The sequence below is a fragment of the Phoxinus phoxinus genome (assembly GCF_949152265.1).
Source record: "Phoxinus phoxinus genome assembly, chromosome: 2".
Taxonomy (NCBI): Eukaryota; Metazoa; Chordata; class Actinopteri; order Cypriniformes; family Leuciscidae; genus Phoxinus; species Phoxinus phoxinus.
The window spans coordinates 30,538,120-30,562,862 of NC_136877.1; the positions used below are offsets into that span (position 1 = coordinate 30,538,120).

General features: G+C 38.5%; 1 protein-coding gene across 1 annotated transcript; it reads left to right on the top strand.

Moving 5' to 3' along the window:
• The first annotated feature begins 5,153 nt into the window (after positions 1 to 5,153).
• On the top strand, positions 5,154 to 24,666 carry slc7a10a (solute carrier family 7 member 10a). Its single transcript, XM_079591361.1, has 11 exons — positions 5,154 to 5,402; positions 8,895 to 9,099; positions 9,412 to 9,563; positions 15,015 to 15,140; positions 19,712 to 19,865; positions 20,785 to 20,908; positions 21,010 to 21,113; positions 21,201 to 21,297; positions 22,052 to 22,201; positions 22,301 to 22,478; positions 22,572 to 24,666. The coding sequence occupies exons 1-11, from the start codon at positions 5,255 to 5,257 to the stop codon at positions 22,667 to 22,669; spliced, it is 1,536 nt and encodes a 511-aa protein (XP_079447487.1). The 5' UTR covers positions 5,154 to 5,254; the 3' UTR covers positions 22,670 to 24,666.
• The last annotated feature ends 77 nt before the right edge of the window (positions 24,667 to 24,743 follow it).

Consider the following 24,743-nt stretch of genomic DNA (forward strand, 5'->3'; position numbering starts at 1 on the left):
CATACATATATAAGATGTAGCCTATAATCACTTATTTTTATGATCTGTTTTCTGTTTTTTTATATATATTTTTTATATTTATTGTGTGATGAAAGTATATTTGGCAACAATTTTCACTCTGAAAAATATTTTTTTATAATAATCATAATAATTTTGATTCTGATTCTGTAGGAGAAAATTGCCAGTGCTTTAGAGTAAAAGCGCCCTCTAGTGTCTAGATTCTAGATGTTAAATTCACGGAAAAGTAGTCACGTTTGGCCTAAATCATATTGGAGCAGGTTTATCATGGAATGTTTTCAGTGTGCCAGACACTCTGTAACACAAACAAAGACAATGTCTTGTGCATTGGGGACATTTTTGTACATGATCTTTAGCCTAGGATTATTACTTTTTATGGGGTGTGCTTAGCTGTTACAAATCTGTTACAAAACTGTTCAGATCCCACAGCCACTTAATAATGTCTGGGGGTTTATTTTTGTTCTTGCCCTTTCAGCCTGGAGAATGAGTAAATTCTCTCATAACACACTGACACACACACAGAGGTCATGTTAGCCATGTTTCCCTCTTTGCCAACTGGATCGATGCTGTAAGACAGCGTGTTGACACTGGGGCCAGTGATTTGAGGTCAAAGCTGTCGTAACTGGTCTCATGCAACACCGTAGCCCCCATATGAAACTTGTTTACTCATATTTACTGAGCTATGCTTTGAGAGACAGGTTTGTTTCTTCTAGAAAAGTTTCCATTGGAATAAAATGTGCCACAAAAGTTCCCAAAACCTCCCTCCCTCAGCGGTGATGTCCTCAACTTGGAGACAGTCCACTTGAACGAAAAAATAATGGGAGAAATATGTATATTATGCTAAAGAAGCACAATTTATGATATCATTGTTGTCAGACTTGCTTAAATGTAACACTGACAAACAGTTTGGGGTATTTAAATATTTACATGACTGCTGCCTTGGGGTGTTACCATGGGTGGACCGACTCAGGATTTTAGTTTGGGTTTAAGCTTTGGTTAGTTTTTTAATTATAATTATCCCTCTTTTTTAAAAGTCACCTTTATTTCTTTAGTGCTTTATATAACAATACATTTTAAAAAAGCTAACATGTCTCATCTCATCAGGTTTCCTTTAGAGCACTCTCTGCTACTCAGGGGCCTCATTTATAACCATTGCGTACGCACAAAACAGGCCCTGAAAGAGGCGTACGCCACTTCCGATGCACAAGTTATGATTTATAAAAACAAACTTGACGGGAAAATTTGCGCACTTGCTCGTAGGGCAAAGTGGGGAAGGACCAAACTCTAATGGAGACGTCAATAATGGCAAAACGATCGACTACGCCACCCTGGAATTCCGGGGAATTCGGGGAATAACAGCCCTTAGGGCGCACAGGTTCCTATCTAAGAATGGGTGGATAGGTATGAAGGTATTTTTGGTGCAAATCAACTGAGCGCCTGTGACAGTGGAACTTGTAGTTGTAGACAATAGCCACACATGTGTATCAGTGAATTTGAAGTCACAGAGAGACATGTAACCTGCTGAGAAATGAGGAGCGTGAACTAAAATGAGCAGTTTGACACGGGTATGCCTGGCAAACTCATGAATATTAATGTAGGCTCCGCCCACTGCCTCAACAAATGCACAACTCACTTTTGCTCTACTTGTCTCAGTGCAAAAGGGAGAGCGCGCGAAACTTGTCACTTGAAAGCGAAAACAGTGTTTGAGATTCGTCACAGCAGATTCAAGCAGAGTTGTATGTGTTTGTGCTAGAAAAATATCCAAGACATTTGTGAGAAAATATTCTACAAGTGTGCAACTCTCATTGGATGTGCAACATTTCTCCGTGACTTCACATTTTTTGATGCGGGTGTGTGAATGCGTTTTGCACCATATTCACTGCAGCAACTGTAGCAAAAATGTGAGGGTACAAATTTCTTAATTTTTTATTTGTAGAATAGGATTTGTGCACCTGCAATGAAGAATTTTAGAATGTGTATCTGTTGTGTTGTGTTTGTGGGAGAGAGAGAAAAGTCTACAACTGCAACTCTTAAAACATGTCTCTCTGTGACTTCAAATTCACTGATACACATGTGTGGCTATTGTCTACAACTACAAGTTCCACTGTCTCAGTTGATTTGCACCAAAAATACCTTCATAGATTGGTGGATTTAACCCACCTCAATGTTCGGTTGGTTTCAACCTGGAAGATTTGTTGTTGTTTCTGTGCGTGTGTGTATCACGTGGAACATTCCACAAAGTCAAGCTTCAGGCCTGCTGAGAGTCAGATGTGCTTTTCTTTCCATCCAATTCCACTAGATGGAGCAAAAAGTGTACAAAAGACTCAAGAATCACGGAGGAAACGGCACTCTCCAGTAAAAATGACTAAAATGTTAATTTGCAGTAAAATGTTAACCTATGATAATGCAATGCAAAGCATAAACAAGCAAATATGACAATTTTTGCATAAAAATAAGCAGCCAAAAAGTGTTTGTGAGAGTGACTATCTGTCAACTTATTGTAAAGGAGGCCGGACTACTTTTAGAGAGAGGAGTTCCTCCTCTGAGCCTGAATGACTTTTACAACAACAGGTTTCCGCTCATTTCTCTCCTCTATTCGGCTAGGCACAAAGCTGAGTGCGAGGCAGTGCTTTTCCTGCTCTGAATGGGCTGAGAGTGAGAAATGTCATGTTAAACTGACCTTAGATCAGTGGAAACAGAGAAGCGCTCATGGCTGGTGCAGAGTTGCTATGCAGCCATAGACCTCACCCCAAGAACTTTAGTTGCTCACTGGACAAATTATGTTTTGTGATCCATAATGGCAGACCATTTGAGGCAGTGACATGATCTGAGTAAAATTTCAATAATTTATTTTTGTCTTTTAACATTTTTTGTGTGTGTTTGTGATATTGGGGGATGAAGGGGTTGGCATAGAAAGTTGTGATTGTATAGTTAATGTGTGTGTGCATGCGTGTGTGTGTGTGTGTGTATGGAAGTGAGCATGCATGGGTGAGAGTTTTTGTGTGTGAAAGACCACACCAGCTACATTGAACATTAGACAAAGTGATTGATGGCAGAATCGTTGGGTCCACCAGTCTCCCAAACACAGATGCATTCTGTACTGGCAATTTAGACTATTAGAGTTCAGGAAGTGTCTCAACCATTAAACAGCCTGTGTATATTCACTCCAAACTGCCAAGAAGACTGTAGTGCGGATGGAAAAGCCAAGAGGAAAAATGCATTCTGCCCCCCCACCCCCTCCCCCCTTCTATTGGCTCACATAGTGAACCATATCTGGAGATAGAGCTATTCGGTTTAGACGCCTGATAAAATTTTCCATGACGGTGGAATAAAGGTTTCCACTCTGTTTGTCCAAATAGTTGTTCCTCTACTGGTGATACTATGAGGTTTTTTTTTTAATAGAGTTTTATGAGTTATAGAGTAAAATATAGTATATGATGTAATATATATTTGTACTATTATATACAATTTTGGCAAGATGTAGGCTATATATCACTATAGGCTCTATAGGTTTAATTAAGACTGAAGGAGAGAGAGCGAAGATCACACCAGACTGGGGCGGAGCTTCTGTCCTCACAGACTCCCATGAGGAGTTGGTCATTCAGAATGAGAGTGTCTTCACATGCTGTGATGTATTTGTTTACAGGCTGACTACTCCTCTCCATCTACTCAGTGTCATGTGTTTTCTTTTTCCTAATGTTCAACCAAGTGTTAGTTTGCTTTTTGGGCCTAAAAAAATTCATTAAAAAACTATTAGTATTCACTCAATTTGTGGAATATTCAAAGTTTACAAACAAAAGAATTTGCTAAACAATGTCAACATTCAGTAAGTATTTGATGAAAGTGTCAGTAAACAAGCAGCGTATGTACTACATGTTATCCTATGACGAACAATAAGTAAAAAAATGTCTTGTTTACCATCAATATATAAAATTAAATGCAAGCGTATATAAGAGTTTAGTGTGAGAACAATGCATTTCACTGTGCATATGTGTGCATAGTGTTTGCGCATGCTTGTGCAAACTCCACATTTGAGACATTGTTAACAAGCTTTTATCTTTGTTCTCTGTTCACAGTCTGTGATGTCACAACCCAGATTGAGTTACAAGCTCCATCTGAAGGGAATGACTGGTTGTTCGGGTGTCAATGTACCCCCATAGCAGTCTGTATTACCTAACACAATCAGTCACAAGAGGGCCACATCCACAATAAACAGAATCTGTTGGGATTTTTTCTGTTTTTCACTCACTCACAAAGAAATGATAGCAAATCAAGACTATAAGTGACGAGTTGTTGATGATGACTATTATTTATACTATTATAAAGAGATCACACAGTAAGTGTTTAGTGAAGAGAATGAGTGGAGGAGGAATGGAGTGAGTCAGTAAAAGTCCCACATAGAATAATGTGCAATAAACTCTGAAGCTGATTTTCATTGTCATGCACATATTCGACACACCCCACACCTGAAATAATAATATGATTATACACACCAGTCAAAAGTTTAGACACCAACTCATTTTTTTTTTCTTATGGCAACAGAAAAGTCCAAGACTGAAATTTCATATCATAACACAACAACTCGATCACTCATAACACCCATAAAACCTCTCTTACCACATCAAACCCCCACAGACTGAGCAGGGAGTGGGTGGCAGTGTCAACTAAAGTTTTAACACAATGTGTAATACAACTACTGGAGTCATTCCAACTACCAGATTTAGAACAGTGATGTGTAAAAGAACCCGACACAGATAAGAGCATGAATAGCTACATCAACACATTCAAAAGCATAATGGTAGTTAACATGAAATTTCAGGCAGCTTCAGCAGTCTTGTGGTGTGATATAATATAATGCAAAATATTATTTTATTCTATTGGCATAACTATTGTAGCCTACATGCCGTAATTATTGATAGCCTACTGATAGTAAATTGAATAGGAATAGGCTATTTTGAAGGCTAGTTTTTTTTTTAAATGGATTGATTAAGACAAAAATGTAATTGAAATAGTGTTGGGGAAACATTTCGTAGAATGAAAAAGAACGTATAAATGTTATATGTCAAGTACTTATTTGCAACCTCGTGGCGCAGGTGTGACAGTTGTTAACCTGTTGATCTATATGGAGGCAGGCAGCAGGAGTTTTGCGCATGCGTGAGCGCCCTGAGTCCTGCATCAACCCGCTATATGAGACCAAGCGCGGATACAGATGCCGTTTTCTTGAACAGCCGCACAAATGGATGGAACCGAAACGAACCGAAGAAACTGCGCGAAAACGGAGCAACAGAAGATGTTAGACTCCGGTGGAAACCAAAGTGGATCTAAGGACAGAGTGACTCTTAAAAAAGAAATTGGTCTCTTGAGCGCGTGCGCCATAATTATAGGTGAGATGTTTCCTCATTTTAACGTGCCAACGCGTGCGCTCTAACCAGCTTGAACTTTTATCACTTCGCATGTTTCTTTGTCTGTCATTTTACCACTGCCCGCTTCTCTTTAGTCTATTCATCTTAATCTTCAGCCCTCACTCTTTCATATCCTTTCGCTTTAATGATAGCTGCTCTCCTAGCTAAATGTCGAGTAAAGTAGGATATTAAAAATCTACATCTCAATCATGTCCAAACTTATATCGTCACGGAGAACGGCTGTCTTAGTTTGTCAGGACAACAGTCTGCGTGAAGACAAGCAGCATTGCATGATTTCCGTGGAGAAGACGTCTCGTGCCATGCCGCCACTTACAGTAGTCTCCATCACATATGTTCATCAGAGCGCAGATTGCATCATTGAGGAAGAGAATCAGGCTGAAACTCAATTCCGCGCTTACGTGGCTGCTGCAGCCCACTACTGGGTCCTTCACGTGTGCTGAACAAACCCATATAGAGTCCAGTGCTATTGGCTGTGCAGTGTAATGTATATAATTAAAATAGGTAGACTTTAGAAAGTGTAGACTTTTTATGTAAAATCGTTTTGCTCCCTTTAATGCTATTTTAAAGTTCTGGAGTAGCTAATGCATGTCCTGACTCCTGATCTGTAAGATTAAATACATTACTCGATTTAAATGTGCATAGTCAATAAATCACGGACTAAGATTAAATAAATTCTGGACAGGAAAATACATAAAAATTAAAATGGATGTTTCCTATAGCATACTCAAATTTAAGCATCTTTAAATAGACGTCATACTGCCCTGAAGACTTTTTTTAACTCTTCTTGTTATCATTTGTGTGCTGGACACATCCATCTAATGAATAATCCTCAGTGCGTATATATACAGAGCAGCACAAGCTATTGTGGTCACACTTTAGTTTAGGGTCCAATTCTCACTATGAACTAACAACTATGACATTTGCCTAAAAAAACTCCTAATTAGTGCTTATTAATAGTTTGTAAGGTAGTTGTTAAGGTATTGTGTAGGATTAAGGGATGTAGAATATGGTAATACAGAATAAGGCTTTAATATGTGCTTTACAAATATAAATAAACATCCAATAATATGCATGCTTATAGGCAAGTAAGGCAACAATAGTGAGAATTTGACCCTGAACTAAAGTGTCACCGCTATTGTGTTACTCAGATGAAGGTCATCTAATGGAAGCCTTTGAAAAGATTGACTCCTTTATATTTTGTTATTGTAATGTGTTGTGTCAGTGAAATTTGGCTAGCCTCCCGAAGCTGAATCAGCCTAGTATAGTTGTCACATTTTGTCCTCCAGTGAATATTTCTCAGGCTATAGGCTTATAAAAAAAGCGAATGTACGTTTCCACTGTTACAGTTCATTAAACACGTTGATTTACACAAGTCCTTTTAAGATCCAAATGTTTATTTCTCAACTACAAACACACACACACACACACACACACACACACACACACACACACACACACACACACACACACACACACACACACACACACACACACACACACACACACACACACACACACACACACTCACACACACACACACACACACCTATCACTTTATAAAGATTTGTTTCTGAAAATGACCTGATACTGTAATACTACTGAACACAGAAAGAACTGTGTATCTGTCTGCAGTAAACCTGACAGATTATTTTGTTAGACGTGAAATACTGAAACATGATGTGACTTTATTTTAGTCTCACATGTGCAAGAGTTTAGTAACTATGTGGAGATTTTCTCTGGTTTATATATAACTGCTGAAACATATGACTAGTTTTTTTTTTAACAAGAAGCAATGATAGGAAGTTAAGTTTAAGATATAATTATGTTATATGTTATTAATGTTAACTGTCTGTTTTGGCCGTGACCTTTACCCCAAAATGTATGGGTGTGTAAGATTAAGTGAAAGTGGTTCAGTGTTTTAAGCTTGGTGTCCCAGCGGAAACATCAGCATACAGGTGCAGCTGTAGATTTCAGTTATGTTTATGGTTTAGTGGCTTTATGGGTAAAGCAATTTTCTTCACCATTCTAAATGTTTTTCACATAATTCTGACAAGCACCTTTAAGAGTATAGGATTGCAGATTACTCAAAGGATTTCATAGTGTCAAAATAACTGCTGAATTTTAACTGGTGACTTATTTAGCCTACCTCCTGAACATGGGAAAGTTTTCCTTCGCTAGAATGTCCTCCTGATATTACTCAAGGTCAATGACAAAATTTATCAGTTACTTTACACTTTTCGTCTGTTTTATCAGTTACTTCACAACTCTTTGGCCATGCAGTACTCAAATGTATTTCTTTTTTCTTACTTTAAATAATATGGACACAATGTAATCTCATTCATAGCCATCATAACTTAACTAAAGTCTGGGCTTGTGGTTGACCGTTTGTCAATAGCTGATGCAACCAATGGGCGATTTCTTGATATAAACTACAATTTAATAACAGCAAATTACATGAAACACTTTTTATTTACACAAGTTTTAAAACAGAAATGCTTTAATATCCATTGACAACGTTGTTGGTAAATTCTGAACTAATACAAGGGGGAGTTAATACTTCTGTTAATCTGGCAAGCGCACATTGTTTTGTTATGTTGTGAATTGTACGACCAGTCAAAGTCAAGTGACCCTGTGAACTTCTTTCTAGAACTTTGAATCTCATTTGACTGAGTGTTTTTGAGATGCGCTAGGTCTCGTCAACTTTAATGCCTTATCTTCTGTACAGGTCTGAGGCGCTGGGAGCAAACATTCACATCCACTTAATACTACCAAATTCTATTATTGTGAACACTCACAGACAAAGAGTGAATGCAAAGGATTACATAATGCTTTGGCCCATAACTGTAGCTGAGCCTTGTACAATTGAAAGTCTTTTGTTTAAGTTTCCTGAGGCATAATCATTCAGGCACTGCACATGAGTGGTTTTACTAAGATATATATGCAATGAAGCAGAACATTTACCTTTTTCTGAATACTAGACTCTCATCTCGATTTCGCAACTGATGTTGACTCTAATATTGTTGCTCTTATTTATCGTATCCGTTTGCTTGGAATGTGCAGCAGCGTTTTGACAGCTGCAAGGACACATTGTCTTTGCACTGGGGAAAAAAACAATTTCAGATTTTCATTTAAACAATAATTTTGTTGAGACTGCAGTGTATTTCAAGTAAGCAAGTGATGTGAAAGCATGTAGGCAGCAAAATTAAATTCTCACATCATCAAATATTTTTGCTTCACTTATTTACAATGCACCCATGCATTCAGTACAATTAAACTGTGCAAAAAATGCTTTTGTATGTCTATATTTATTTCTAATACTATATATCAAGAATATCAAGCAAGCATTATTAGGTGAAGAGAAGACCTCATGATTCAGTCCCAATAGTTTATTTTAGATTATATGAACAATATATGAAGACTAAACAACCATTGCGGTTTCTTTTGTTTTCTCAGGCAACATCATTGGCTCAGGGATCTTCATCTCTCCAAAGGGTGTTCTCGATCATGCTGGCAGTGTGGGGTTTTCACTCATCGTGTGGGTTCTCGGAGGAGGAATCTGTGCCCTAGGGTCTCTTTGCTATGCCGAGCTGGGCGTCACCATCCCCAAATCAGGTGGAGACTACTCATACGTGACAGAGATCTTCGGGGGCCTGGTGGGGTAGGTCTATTGTTGAATGTTAGTCTCCGTGTTCATATAGTTAAAACAGTGAATGAACTAACAGCACCAACAATGCCAAGGTCATAGGTTTGATTGGCAGGAAATGCATGAACAGATCCAATATATGTTGCTTTGGATGTCAATATGGGCGTCTCAGTTTGTGTGTGTGAAGTACACAAGGGAACTTCCCCTCAGGGAGATTCACATGTGTTTACTTGCTTGCTCAGTTACAACACTAACACTGCTCAGAATTCTGTGTTTGTTGTAAATTGGTGATGATAAAGATGGCCATTTATTTACGTGTTTTTATAGGTTCTTGTTGCTGTGGAGCGCAGTGTTGATCATGTACCCAACAACTTTGGCTGTGATTGCTCTCACCTTCTCCAACTATGTGCTACAGCCTGCCTTCCCAAACTGCCTGCCTCCATACGTCGCCACCCGCGTCCTCTCAACCGCCTGCGTCTGTGAGTACAGCACACACCATTAGTAATGAGGTTTTATATGACATTCTCAGGTCAGGTCTGATTTAGTGCTGCTGTCATGTGAGCGCCTACCTTTAATTTCACCAAGCTGATTGCTCACAACAATAACAAAAAAAACACAGTCATCATGTTATCAGGCCATTTCAAGTGTGATTTCGATGTGACAAAGCGGTTATTTACTTACTTTTTAATTAGTCTTCCCATTAAACACCATTATTTTGTTCATTCAAACCAATTCGTGAATGCACACAAAAACAAGAGGCGGGATTTATAGCACAAACCAATCATATCCAATCATTACCAATATCCCATCATAGCCCGATGGAGGCATTGCCTCCTCTCACGTGACTTCCCTTCATTCATTTTCAATTACTCCCCATCAAACCCACTGCACGCTTTAGGGGGTCTATTAAAACTCAATGGGCTCAGGGGAGGCAAGAGAATCGCCCACTGACTCCCACTGTACCTTTACTGCTGGTGTTGCTGTTGGACAACACCAGCTGTCCAACTTACTTTAGCAAAATTAGTGATTTATACACTATGTAATATAACATTTTGTAATATTTGCATCGTTTTATTTTTGTAATATAGATTATTTTCTCATGCATTTTTTTGAGGAAGCACTGCCTCCTTTGCCTCCTCAGAGGAATTCCCCCGATCTCTAGGGCGTAGAGAGTTAATTCTGACTAATAGATTCCGTCATGATGAATCTAGAGCCGCTGTTTTGTCTATCATTCTGTATTTCTCTCTTTCTCAATTGCCTTCTCTCCCTTGTGTGTCTATACCACTTTACAGTGCTTTAATCCTGGTTCTTAACCCTGGTGGGTGCATGGCAGGATATTTTTGGAGCTGGTGGAGATGAACCAGTCAAATGTACAGTATGTCTATGCATGCGTGTGTGTATGTGTTTGTTTCCAAAGAGCCCCGTGACTCAGCTGGTTTGGACCTGTCAGATCTGGACAGGGGCTCTCAGGACGGAGTACTGGGGGTGTGTCAATGTGAGGGCAGTGGTCCTAATGACAGTGCTGGCTGACTTGAGCCGGCGTCCATCCCTATTTTTGGCAGCAGAATCCAGAATCTGTCCTGAAGAACAGCCAACAAAAGCTTTGAGTCAGTCATACTCTAGAGAGCAGGGTGACAAGGGGCAAATGCTCTATTTAAGGAAGAAACCTCATGTATGTGCCCTATCAAAGGATGCTAGACCTGCATCCCAAATCACTGTACTCTCCTCCGATTAGGCCAATATTCAAGGAACGTATTTGTTTGGGTCCAGATCACAGGGTGGGCTTGGTATCGATGTCGTGGTGTAAGGGCACCTGACCCTCACTCTGTGTGGCGTCAGACTCCGTAATGGTGCCAGGCTTTGAGCCGGCGGAACATGTGGGCGTGTCTTCTGTATTGTGTATTGTTTGGGGACCTTGCGGTTGTCCTGGCTACCCAAATGTCCTTTGAAGGAGAAGAGCATGGAGGCGGGATTTTGTGAATGGCGCTAAAACTCCGCTTAAACCTAACAAATGAAGAGTGAATTATGATTTTTTAATAAGCTGTTTGGAGTGTGTGAGTCATGCTTAGGATAGGCACAGTTGTAACGCGTCCCATCATTTGTCATTAACCTTTAGAGACCAAGCAAATAACCTAAACTGCGACATCCAAAGACCTCAGGGGAACATCTGTTACACACATATTATACACACAGTTCCCACACAAATGCCAACAAAATATGTCCCTTGCACTGTAAAAAATGCATTGGATGCACAAATTTGACCTGCTTGTCACATGTTCATGAACCTCTGTTGTGTCTTTCACTGGTGTGGATTGAAGTAAGGTTGGATGAAATTCAGAGTTAAAGATCTGGCTCCCTTTCAGTCCATGAGATGGAATTTGAGTGAATTGGCCACGCCCATAGGTAAAATGAAAAATGACAGGAAGAGGAATTTACTGGATTACAACTTAAAGAAATTTAACTGTAAGATAAAAGTTATGTGACGAAACAATAACGTTAACTTTTATGTTATTTTTAACATAATCTTTAAAAGATTAGGCTTTCTTTAGAGAAATAAGCAATTAACAGCCATTAAAACAGATTTAAAATTTAAAAGACAGCACCACAAAATGTGACACCATCTGTAATAAGATAACTTAAAATATAAAAATATAAATAAATGAATATAATTGTATAAACATTAAATGAAAATATAAAAATTAATGATATCAAAATAAATATTGACAAATATTTGTGAATTGGTGCGAAATAAATTGTTCTTTCACCATAGTCCATAAAATGAATGATATTTTAATTGAAAATAATGCTATAAAATAATATACTGTATATCAAATACACTTTCTGCGGCATTTCAAACATTGATTACTAAAACGTTTTGGCTTCAAGCTGTCTGTACCTGTGTGGATGCACTGCAGTGTATATTTTTAGTGGTAAACTGATGCATGTATGAACCCCTGTTTATGTGGAGTGAATGTTCTTAGTTGCACAGTGTGAGAATTTGTCTATATTGCGGCATGTGTTATAATTTGCCCTCCCCTTCTGAATGTTCTGAATGAATGTCACAAGCTCTGTCTGCTGAAGTCAGATTACAAAGTTACAAAGAGTCACACAGACACACACACACACACACACACACACACACACACACACACACACACACACACACACACACACACACACACACACACACACACACACACACACACACTCACACACACACACACACACACACACACACACACACACTCTCTCTGCTGGACTGTACACAGCTTAATCTGCATAATACAATGCAGCATAAAATAACTTGATCTCTCATTTGACGTCAAAGAAAAGATGTGTCACTTTGCTTTTTTACAACTGTGTGACGGGTTATTTGCTGTACTAATGCTTTGTACTTTTTATAGGTTTATGAGTGTGTTGGAAGCTTCTCGCGTGTAAAAGTAAAGGCCACACACTCTAGAGATAGAAAGAGATCTGTTCATGTGACTCAACTAACTCTTGTTTCTCAGATTTATGTCTTCTGATGAAAGGGCTGACAGCATGTCTCTGAACAGCCATATAATTTGGAAAATATTATTTTATAAATGCATAAATCATGTCAAATAAAAGTAAAGAGACAATACCAGTCAAAATACCATCAAGATTAAGCAAAACAAAAGGACGTACGTACGGTATATAAATTACGCAGTGACAAAAATATTCAATTGTGTTTTAGCGTCTTCAAAGTAGCCAACCTTTTGCCTATGTTACAATTCTGCACAGTCTCTCAACCTGGTATTCACATGGGTTGCTTTTTCAAACAGTCTTGAAGAGTTTTTTTAAAAAATCAAATGTATTTATTAATGTCTTTCTTTAAATAAAACTTTTTAAAAAGCCTGGAATCTATAATACTGAGTACCGTAAGTGAAAAATATAGTACCGGTACTCGTTTTAGGCCTTGGCCACAGAGAGTTGTAATTTTTTGCAAATTTTTGTGTATTTAGTGCATCTTTTGTTGGCTTTATCGGTCAATTAGCTGCAGAGGGATGTCCCTCTCAGGAGTTTGGAGTGAGTGGTTGTATTTTGGCAGATTTAAAGGCTGTTGGCACTTAATTAGAATTCTCCTCTCATTAGCTTTGTGTTCATTTAACTTCATTTGGCCACTCTTAGTCACTCCTGCACTGTGATACAAAACAGAAGGAGCTGGAGTCAGATCTGTTAAAGCCAAACAAGAGCAAACGAAACCATGGCAAACACTGTAACTGTTGTGAACCTATATTATAAAATGCTTAATTACACACGTGACCACAACACATTCACATTCATTAATATTAATAATTTATGTTAAAGGGATAGTTCACTCAAAAAGGAATATTCTATCATCATGTACTCACCCTTCTGTCGTTCTAAGCCTGTATGACTTTATTCTGTAAAAGATAAAACATGAAGAAAGAATGTCATCAGTAAATTATTTTTTGAGTGAACTATCTTCTATGTATGTTGCTATGTTGTCAATGTTTTTTTTGCTTTTTTATCATATTGTTATTGTTATAATTTTAAGGTGCCTAAGAGCACATAATACCTATGAAAATATTGCAGTGACTCTCGAGGTGCTGTCAGGGCATGGAGGTTCACAGGTGGTGTGTGTTGAGCTCAGGATTACATGCGTGGATGAAGTTGAGCAGGTTAGCTGTTAGTTTGCAGGCTTTGAGCTGCTCTTGTCGACTGCTTACTCTGGCCAAAAATTCCGCTGGCGTCTGGGTCGTTTTGTTGTGGGGCATCGGAAGCTGTTTGTCTAGGGGGGTCTGACAGATGCCCCGCATGTGTTTTCGTGTGTGGGCGGGTAATTCCGGCCATTGATGGATGAGTGGGGGTAACCCGTCTCCCCTTTGCCCAGTGTCTCCTTCGGCATGCCTGGGTATACCGTGCCGTCAAGCCCTGGAGACGGACCTCTGTGTACCGGATCTACACCGGACCTGTTACACAATGCAGCTGAACACAGAAGCCACTAACCTCAACACAAATGTACAGACAAGCAGTGGCCTATAATGCCTGTACTTCTGTTTGTGAATGTAAAGTTTTTAACCTGTCAGCTTTAGGCTGTGTTGCATTGATGCCCCTTGATAAATTACTCTTTTTTTGTTTCTAAAGAACTCCCAATTGTGATGCATACAGATAGATACCAAATACATCTATAAGGGAGACGAGGTAACTGTCTTAAGCCCGCCCCCCATTGCCCCTCCCCCCCCCCCCCGCCCCCCATTGCCCACAACAGCAATTGAAGGCCTGACATTCCAAGTTTCTCTAAATTTTATTTCCATTAGGATTCCATAATTTACTTGACTTTTATAGTTGTACATGATGTACTGTTAAAGGAATAAAGATGTGAAAAAATATTTTTACTCACAATTTCTACCTACATCATATATACAGGTATTCCAAGTCTGTGGGAACCCTGGTTCTTATAAAATGAGAAATATTTAGTTTGTTGGTTGTTTTAGCAGATTTCAATGCTTTTTTTCTTTTCTTTTAAAAGTCATTAAGTTATCTTGAGGCTCCCTTGGAAGTTTGCTGAGTGGGCCCTGGCCCCATGGTTGATAACCACTTAGCCATGAATGGGTCAGTGTTTTGCCTGCAGCAGTAAAATAAGTTACATCTGATCTTTATTTCCCCTCATTAAGCTAATAAAAATTGACCATGTGACCAGTTAGTGCTGCTCTGCCAACAAACCACACTGCTTCCATTACTGAATCACAATCTGATGACGAGTTTTTCTCATGAGTGTGACAGTTGTTCGTAATATGTGATGGTCTTTATTTATAAATTACATTAAATGTTTTGATTTTCCTTTTATGGATATTGCTAATGTTTTTCATAATATTTAAAGGAAAGTATTCTCGTGAGTTTAGAATATGAGAATGAATAACTGTGTTCATTGCGTGTGTTTACAGTGTTCCTGACTTGGGTGAACTGCTCCAGTGTGCGCTGGGGGACACGCATCCAGGACGTTTTCACTGTGGGGAAGCTGCTGGCCCTTGTTCTCATCATTCTGGTGGGAATGGTCCAGATTTTCAAAGGTGTGTGTGTATGACTGTCAGGACGTATGTTCAAGCCAGCTGTCGTCTTTCATGAAACATGCTATTCTACGTCAAAAAAGAGGGTTTTTGTGCTGTAAAAAATCGATGCAGTATGAAGTACTAAAGCAGGTCTATAAATGTACAGTAATGTTAATTATTAAACATGGGTATCAAAATTCTATACTGATTTTTCCCTTAGTGTCAGTTGTTAGGCCAAACTGTTGTACAGATAAGCAATATAACACTTCCCTGAACAGTAGCAGGATTTTGCTATAGTGTGTAAACCACTAAAGCAGAGAATGAAGTTCATTGTTCATTGTTGTGTATCGTCCACCCTCCTCTAATAATGATTTTTATGTCACTTTTAAAAAGCTACTTCAAGCATGTGATTTTAAACTGAGGTAATACTACTTGGTGATCTAAATTGTAACTGGCTAAATAAGACTAATAAGAAATCCATTAAGCAGATCACAGACCGTCTGGATTTTACCCAATTGTTGGAAGGTCCTACTAGAATAACCACATAATCTCAGACACAGATAGATTTAATATTCAGCAATAAGCCTGAACGAATTGTAAAAACATTACATTTTATTACTGGACTGTCTGACCATAATCTGACATTACTGTCGAGAAAACTTACAAAAAAGCGCTTTTATCACTCCAATAAACCAGTGGAGCAACTCAGGATTCCAAAGAATGAAATGGATAATTTTCAAAGGGCAGTACAGCAGACTAACTGGACAAATATACTTACTGGGATCAATATAGAAGAAGTTAGTAAGATGTTTGCTACCAAGCTACAAAGTCTAGTTAAGGAGTTTACTAGAAAGGTAAAATTAAAGAAAAAACAAATGTTCTCCCTTGGCTCAATACTGAAATATTTAATCTGATGAAAGAAAGAGACTCTGCTCTAAAAAGATAATTAAAAACCAAGTTAAATAGCGATAGGCATAGGTTCACTTCATTACGTAATCAAGTAATCAAAGTGATCAGAAAGGCTAAAGCCAATTTTTATGACAATTATTAATGAGGGAAAGGGTAACACAAAGCTGATTTGGGAACAGATTAAGAATTTGATGGGAATTAGCCACAGGCTTAGAAACCAGTTAGAGCTGAACCTGAATGGTAAATTAACACAAGATCCAGCTCAAATAGCTGTAGCTTTTAATGAATATTTGATCAATTCTGTGGATGAAATCGCACAGAATTTTCCCCTAACAACTGGAGATATTATCAAAATAGATGAAAGCAAGCCTTCTTTTAGCATTCAACCTATCTCTGAAATTAAAACCCTGGCAATTATCAATTCCCTTAAAATCTCATCATCTAAAGATATTTATGGAATGGATTCTAAAATGCTTAAATTCCTGAAAGAACATCTAGCCTACCCTATCACACAAATTGTTAACCTGTCAGTACTAGAGGGGATATTTCCAACTACCTGGAAGACTGCAATTGTAACTCCCATATTTAAGTCAAATGACCCTTTGAACATATCCAACTACCGCCCAATCAGTATCCTACCTGTGGTCTCCAAGGTTGCTGAAAAATATGTATCAGAGCAGCTTGTCTCTTTCCTTAATAATAGTCCATTCACTCTTTATCCGATGCAGTTTGGCTTCAGGGCCCATCATTCTGCAGAAACAGCTAACTGTTTCTTTTTAGAGACTGTTCGAGCAATGGTGGACAAGAGAGGTGTTGTTGGCGCTGTGTTTTTAGACCTTCGTAAAGCTTTTGACACAGTCAACCATCAGGTCCTTATTGCCAAACTCTCTACTTTTAATTTCTCCCCTTCTGCAATCAAATGGATTGAGTCATATTTAAATGGTAGAACTCAATACGTTTCTGTGAACAACCATCGTTCGTTAGCTTTTAATTTATGCACAGATGTGCATAAATACTTGGCCCGCTTTTGTTTAGTTTATATATCAATGATCTGCCATCAGTTTGCCCTGATATTAATACCCTAATGTATGCGGACGACGCTGTGATTTATGTGCATGCCAAGACAAAACAACTGGTTGCTGCCAAATTGACCACAGCTATGGATCCGATCACCAATTGGCTAAATCGTTCGTGCCTTCAACTAAATGTAGACAAAACTGTCGGAATGTTTTTTTACAAAAAGACAATGTAACATTGTATCAAACATAACGATTTCAGGTCAAAACATTAGTATTGTGCCACAATTTAAATATTTGGGTGTTATTATTGATTTTAATCTCTCTTTTAAACCGCATATTAAGAAAGTGTAATTTGATATATATTAGAAATGCACTTAATTTTAATGCTGCCAAATTATTTATGGACGCCATGATTATGTCACATCTAACATATTGTCTGACAAGCTGGGGACAAACCAACAGCACATCACTAAAGCCATTAGCAACTCTTTATAAAAAAACTCTTAAAGTTTTGGACCAGAAGCCTAACAGTTCACATCATTGTTTTATTCTAAAATAACCATAAACTGTTAAGCTGGGAAGATGTAATCAAATACAAAAACATCTGTCTGGTCTACACTGGCTGTCCGACATTATAACTGCACACATTAATCTGATAGTGCGATGTGTATTCGATGTGACATGGTCATGCTGCTGCTATTTGATCTCTGCTGCTTGCCTCAATGTTATGTCCTGTATGTGCTTCAATGTGGTCTCTGTGTGATTCTTTTTTGTGCCGATTTGTACTGTTTTAATGCATGAACTGCTTTTATGTCTTTGCAATTTGTGCTTGCTTGTTTGTGCTTGCCTCAATTGTGTGCCACATGTTTGTATGCCTTACTCCTTTTTGCTTGGCACTGCTGTAAATATAATTGTAATGTATTTTATTTGATGTATGCCTTATAAACATCGGGCCCGGGGACTACAGCTGGAAATTAGCCGTAGAGGCTAAAGCTGCTCTTTTTATCAAAAGGGATTGTCCACGTCATTATAAACTAATAAACTAAAAACTAAAAAAAAAGTTAAGAGATTAAAAGAGAGAAATAAAGAGTAGGCAAAGGAGAGAAAGGAAAAGAGTATGATAACTCACATCTGGTACTAATTCCCACAGTTAAATGCCATGATTAATCAAGCACTCCCATCACATTAATGCCAGCTGCTGCCAGCCCTAACCTGTTATCTAATGAATAAAAAACAAAATAATGACTTTACGTGGGTCCAGTCCACTGAAATAATGAATAAAAAAAACACGGGGAAAAATGGGCTGTTCAAAAAAGGAGAGGAAATCATCTAAAACTTTATTATTTACTCACCCTCATGTTGTTTTTTCTTCTGTGGATTTTGGGAGGAACTACTTCTTTAACTCCAATTTTTTTTAAAATAAGGACATCAAGTGGTAGGTCTTATATTCTGAGTTACTTATAAGATACTTTCTTGTTCAAAGTGATTTACAATACATTTATCACTGGTACAGCCCCCTCAACGAAACCTGCAGTTTAGTGCCTTGCTGAATTGCACAATGATGGGTTGGTTCATAAATCACCCCTACTAAAACTTGAACCAGTGAAATTTAAGGCTGGAATACACTACACGACTTTTAAAATCTGAACAGATTTAAACAACAACAACAACACTAGCATCATACCCGTTCAGACGTTGTAAATGGTTACAGAAAAAAACATCAAACACTAAACGACTGAGGATCACACACTACTAGGCAACTCTCCAGAAGCGGTTTTAACATTACGTGACATGGCATCTGACGCACAGAAACCAATAGCACATGTCGCTATGCTTATTAGCACATCCGGTGGCGCAGTCTGTGCGCATCATACACTATGCGATTTTCTACAAAATCTGTCAGCTCTGACTGCCCAGAAAAATCTACAGACTGGTGAACAGACAGCATCAACCCCAGACTCCAAATTAGTTAGTTGAATCAGAGAATGTTAGGATATTTCTTTAAAGTAAAGCAGTACAGTATATAGCTGACTCTTTTAATTTAGGAAGTTCATAATAAACTAAGCTAAGACTGTAGCATATAATTGTGACACTAATGTTAAATTTAAGCCTCCATTGCAGAAATGTTTTAACAATGTCAACTGTCTTTTACACAACTGAGTAATCTTACAATAAAGCAGCAGGTTATGGCTGTGAATAGTTATGGGTAGACTTTTTTATTTATTTTTTTATTTAGTGTACTTGTCTGGAGGCATTCCCTGAACTGACAAGAGAAAGAATTGAGTAAATGAGAGAACTGAGAAGTGCCGTTTCACTCTTGATTGACAGTAGAGAGAAAGGCTTTTTGGAGGCTCTGCCTATGTAGTGGAATAATGAAATCAAACTGATGACATTAGAGTGTCAGGATGAATGTGAACATATTAATCCCAAGAGCATGTGAAAAACTACAGGGTTTTATGAATTAAACAAAACAAAGAGCTCAAGATCTGACATTTGGGGAGTATTCCTGTTGCCCAAAAAGTAGAGCATAGCATAGCTATAGACACTATAGAGACCTTTTAAATGCAGTGTAAGTCCCTTTGCATAAAAGTGTCTGCCAAATGCAAATCCTGTATGAATTAAACAGATATTTTTTTAAATATATATATATATGTCTCTCTCTAGGACACTATGAAGCATTGGAGCCTCATGCAGCTTTTAAGTTCATAAAGGATCCGTCAGTGGGGCAGATTGCTCTGGCTTTCCTGCAGGCCTCATTTGCATACAGTGGATGGAATTTCCTGAACTACGTCACTGAAGAGGTGGTTGAGCCTCGCAAGTGAGTCTTTATTAGTCTTTACCGTGTCAAAATCAGGGTCGGGCCATCCTGCAGGCGATCGCCTGGGGCCCCCAATGTGCCTTCGGGGGCCTCGCGGGGAGATGTACATGGTTTAAGTACAGTTACTCCCGCGTAAATATTCTTTGTTCTCCATTAACAAAATGCAATCAGAGCAATGACACAGCATAACACACAAACATGCACATGTACATAGACCTCCTTTAACACACAAACCATGTGATGGTAAGCCTAAGTACGGTAATTCTATGTAAAAAAACCTAAAACCTTTCAATAACCAAATAACAAATAACTGATAAATAAGTTCAATCAACAAGTGACAATAAATACAGCAACAGTATAAATAGAAGCAGCAAACGGTGAAACAAGCAAGCATCCATAATCTGCATACCGGTAATTTATTCATGTCGCGTAGCATCGAGTACCGTATTCCAAACCCTCGTCAAAAGTGCTCAAGTTGTTGGAAATGCACAAACCAGGTCACAGAAAGGATTACTTTGCGCCTATTTGAGATGCTCTCTGTGTTTCAAGCACGTTTGGATGGCAGAAACCACACTTCTGTTGCCAAAGGCTTGTCACATTTTCTCAAGAATAATCTGGGCTACAAATTAAAAGATTGTCAAGTGTCAACAAAAGAAGCAAAAAAGAATTAAATAACCAAATGAATTAACAAAAAAATTATTAACCTATTGATAATAAGCCTATTCAAATTATTAATTTGTAATAAATAAAAAACATACTTGATTTTCACAGATTTTTAACATATATTCACTTTTGCACATACAGTAGTTCTGCCTCACTTTATGTGTACACACTTTTTATAAATCTTACAGAAAATGAGCCCAGCTCTCATACAGCGTATATTGTATGGTGTTTTATGGTTTCTGGTGCATCTGTCTAGGAATCTTCCACGTGCGATCTACATCTCCATCCCTCTGGTGACGCTCGTCTATACTCTCACCAACATTGCGTACTTCACCTCCATGTCCCCTCAAGAGCTACTAGACTCGAACGCTGTTGCTGTGGTGAGTTTCTCTGACCTCTTCTGCATTATTCTGCGAAAACAACATACTATCTATCAGGTGCTTTGATAAATCGGCATCTGTTTTTGTGTGTTGTGTTGCAGACATTTGGTGAGAAGCTGCTAGGAATGTTCTCCTGGGTTATGCCCATCTCTGTAGCTCTTTCCACCTTTGGGGGGATTAACGGATACTTGTTTACCTCTTCTAGGTAAAGAAAGAGAAGCACTATCACACTGGCTTAATACAGCAACCCTGAAACCAGAGTATTTACCGCTTCATTGCACATCCTCCACAGGTTGTGTTTCTCGGGCGCCAGAGAGGGTCATCTGCCCTACCTGTTGGCTATGATCCACCTTAAGAGCTGTACACCAATCCCTGCCCTGCTTGTTTGTGTGAGAGAGAAAGAGCTATTCACACACAGCACATGCAACATAACACTGCTTTCAGTTGATCCAATTCAGGTCTAAACGGGGTCCAGAATGTTTTGTGAACAGATCAGGTAATAGAAAACTCATGTGATCACATTGGATTTTTTATAAATACTCTGTCCTAATTTGTCTTGATGCGTTCTGGACAGAAGTGAAGGACCTGTCAATCAACCACTGCACTAAAAAAGGGTGCAAACTTGGCTGTTTATGTGACAGTTTGCAATAATTGGCATGTCACTTAAAATTAAAATCCCTTAAATTAAATTAATTGAAACATTGGAAAAGACTGAACTTCACGAATTTGCTTGACATCAACATTAAATGACACAGATCAAGTCAGTTAAAATTGCAGTTGGACTAAAATATGTCACAAAACATCTAATTTATGGTGAGATAACAATTTAACAGTACTTTTGGAATCAAGAGTGTGCTGACTTGGTTTTATTAACTTTCTTGATTAAAATTAGACCAGTGGCTCTCAACCAGGGGAGGCCTAGCAAACTTCCAAGGGTGTCACTGGATGACTTCAATTTATTTATTGTATTAAAACTGAATCTAACTTCATTAAAATGCTAAAAAAATAATCATTATTACAACATAAAATGCCAGAAGAAATGTCATAGTCTTCCAGTCAAAAAGGTTAAGAATCGCTGTATTAGATGGATCGCATACCAGGTGCAAACAGGGCCTAAGTGTCTTTCTCTCTTGTTCTCCATAGTGTACGGCGACCATAGTGATCATGTGTATCGGGGACACTCATAACTTGATAAACTACGTGTCTTTTATAAACTACCTCTCATATGGAGTCACTATAGCTGGGCTGCTGTACTACAGATGGAAGAAACCCAAACTATTCAGACCCATCAAGGTACTTAAGTTGCCACCTACAGACCTCATCAGGAAGATGGATTGACATGTCAGTGTTTTAGTTTTATTCACCTCCCTCTTCTTCTCTCCTTTTGTGCAGGTAAACTTGTTGGTCCCTTGCAGCTATCTAGTGTTCTGGGCAGTGTTGCTGGGCTTCAGTCTGTATTCGGAGCCTGTGGTGTGTGGTATGGGGCTGGTCATCATGCTCACTGGAGTCCCCATCTACTTCATTGGAGTGCAGTGGAAGAACAAACCATACTGGGTTTACAGTGCCGTGGGTGAGTAAGACCAGCCAACACTTCTATGCATTGTTTTGTTAACACTCTGCAAAGAAAAACCATCTGACATCTGTAAATGTGCATGTGTTTCAGAGAAAGTCACCTATCTGGGACAGAAGTTGTGTTATGTGGTCTTCCCCCAGGAAGATCCTTCTGAAATACAGCCTCTTACAGAAAAATCCGAGCTGTGAGAGTCAGCACAGGACTTCTTGCACTCCTGTTTGGAATAGCAAAGACCTGTTTTCCATCCGTTGTTGAGTGTTTTCTTTGTCTGATGCTGTATTTGAGGAGATGCTCCCCAGAAGCTCCTCTGAGACTCAGCCATCACAGCAGAAGAAACAGAAGTTTTGTGTTTTCTCGCTCAGGCATCACATTTCTTAGTTGAAACAGTTCTCCCCTCGCATATTTGTCCGGACATCACCTTGTAATTGAACGCAACCTCCTCCTGTCCTGTCGGAGGTGAATTCCTCTGTCGTCATCATGTTTTCTCTGGGAGTTGTTCATTTTTTGAGAACTGTTGGTGTATTCTCATGTGCCTTACAGGATCTCTCTCTGTATTTGAGGTTTTATCTTTACTTTAAGTAGAGTTTTTATTAGTAATCCCCTGTAAGTGAGTGAAGGGGACTTGTCGAAGCCTGTTTACCTCTTAACCCAGTCTTCTGAAATCTAAACTCCATCTGTAAGTCTGAACTTTCTAGAGGATTAGGCCTTGGCCTCTAGTCCTCTTAATAATTACTTACTTCCTCAAGCACAAAAAAACAAAACAACGTAATAATGTCTAGCTTCGCTCAACTTTCTATGCAAGAATAGTCTAGGCACTTTAATGTAGTTGCAAAGTTTTAGCATATTGCACGCTAAATGTATTGCCATGCTTCCTGAATAAGCAACAATCTCCTGCCACTGTTTAACAGAGGCTCTACCCCAGCACTCATTAGCACTGCCAGTCTTTTAGCCTTATGCTGATGATAGGAACCATGAGATGTTCCAAGTTCATCCATCTTGAATAACGTTATTTACATAAAAGGTGCTTTACATTAAAAAAAAAAAAATCCTGCTAGGCAGACACTTTCAACTCTTATCCAAAATATGTAGTCCTCCACTAATTAATGGATTTAGATATTTTAGACATTGGTCTCTTTTGGGCACTAAAAATGGACATCCCATTGAGCTATATGCAACAGTGATGATATCCATGTCTTCATTTGAAACTGACCACCAAACTGAAGTCTGTCAAACTGATTTTTGGATCTGAAGGAGTTGTTTAGAGGTTTTTGCACTTGAGTGCCCTCTTCAGGTCAGATCTTTCTAGACACACGATCATACCCTGTATAAAGTGCTCGTCTCTTTCCATGTGTCCAGCTCAGTGATGTCTGCCAAGACTAGCAGTGTTCATGCTCTCACTGCCCACAGCACAATGAAAAGCACAGTACAGTGAAATCTTAATGTAAATATTACAATTTCAAATACATCAGGGATTCATTGTGAGATCACATTCCTGACATTAGTAAAGTTTGAAACGTACAGTATGTATTAAAGCATACATGTTTCATATTGTATGCACTATAGATATGTATGCTGATATATTTGTTTTGTAAAAATGTTAAAAGGTGTTTATCAATAACAATATTAGCACATTAAATTTAATTCTAAAAAAGGTTGCAAGTAGTAATTGTGTTACTCTGTGTGTGTATGAGTAAAGACATGCGGTCTCATATTTGTCGGTTACATGTCATTGAGGCTGAGAAAGAATTGCAAAGAAAGAAATAATAAGTTATGTTGTCCAAGGAATATTACTTTTCTGAAATCCATGACATATGCAAGTGTGACCTCCGGAGGGCGCAGCATTGAGACAACAGTATATTACAGAAACATACAAACTATAGAATCTGTTTAGTAACTACTAGAGGGTTAGGATCTTAAGACTTCTGACAGGAAGTTTCTGTAATATGGCCCCTGGTCTATATATGCTATAGGGCTAATCCAGATAACACATAAATCGATATCTAATGGAGAAATATGCGTTTAATGCAAGGTACAAGTAAACACAAAGTACTTTTCATCCATCCAGGAAATGAAATTCATCAAAACCAAACATGTAGCCACCTCGACCATTACCACACATACACAACCAGTTTGGAGGGGGGGGGGGGGGGGGGGGGGGGGGGATAAATGTTAAGTATATTTACAAAAGGCAAAAATAAACTGCAATGAAAAAAAGAAGAAGAGAGAAGTCAGCCCAGGTCAGTGGTTCTCAAACACAGGCCC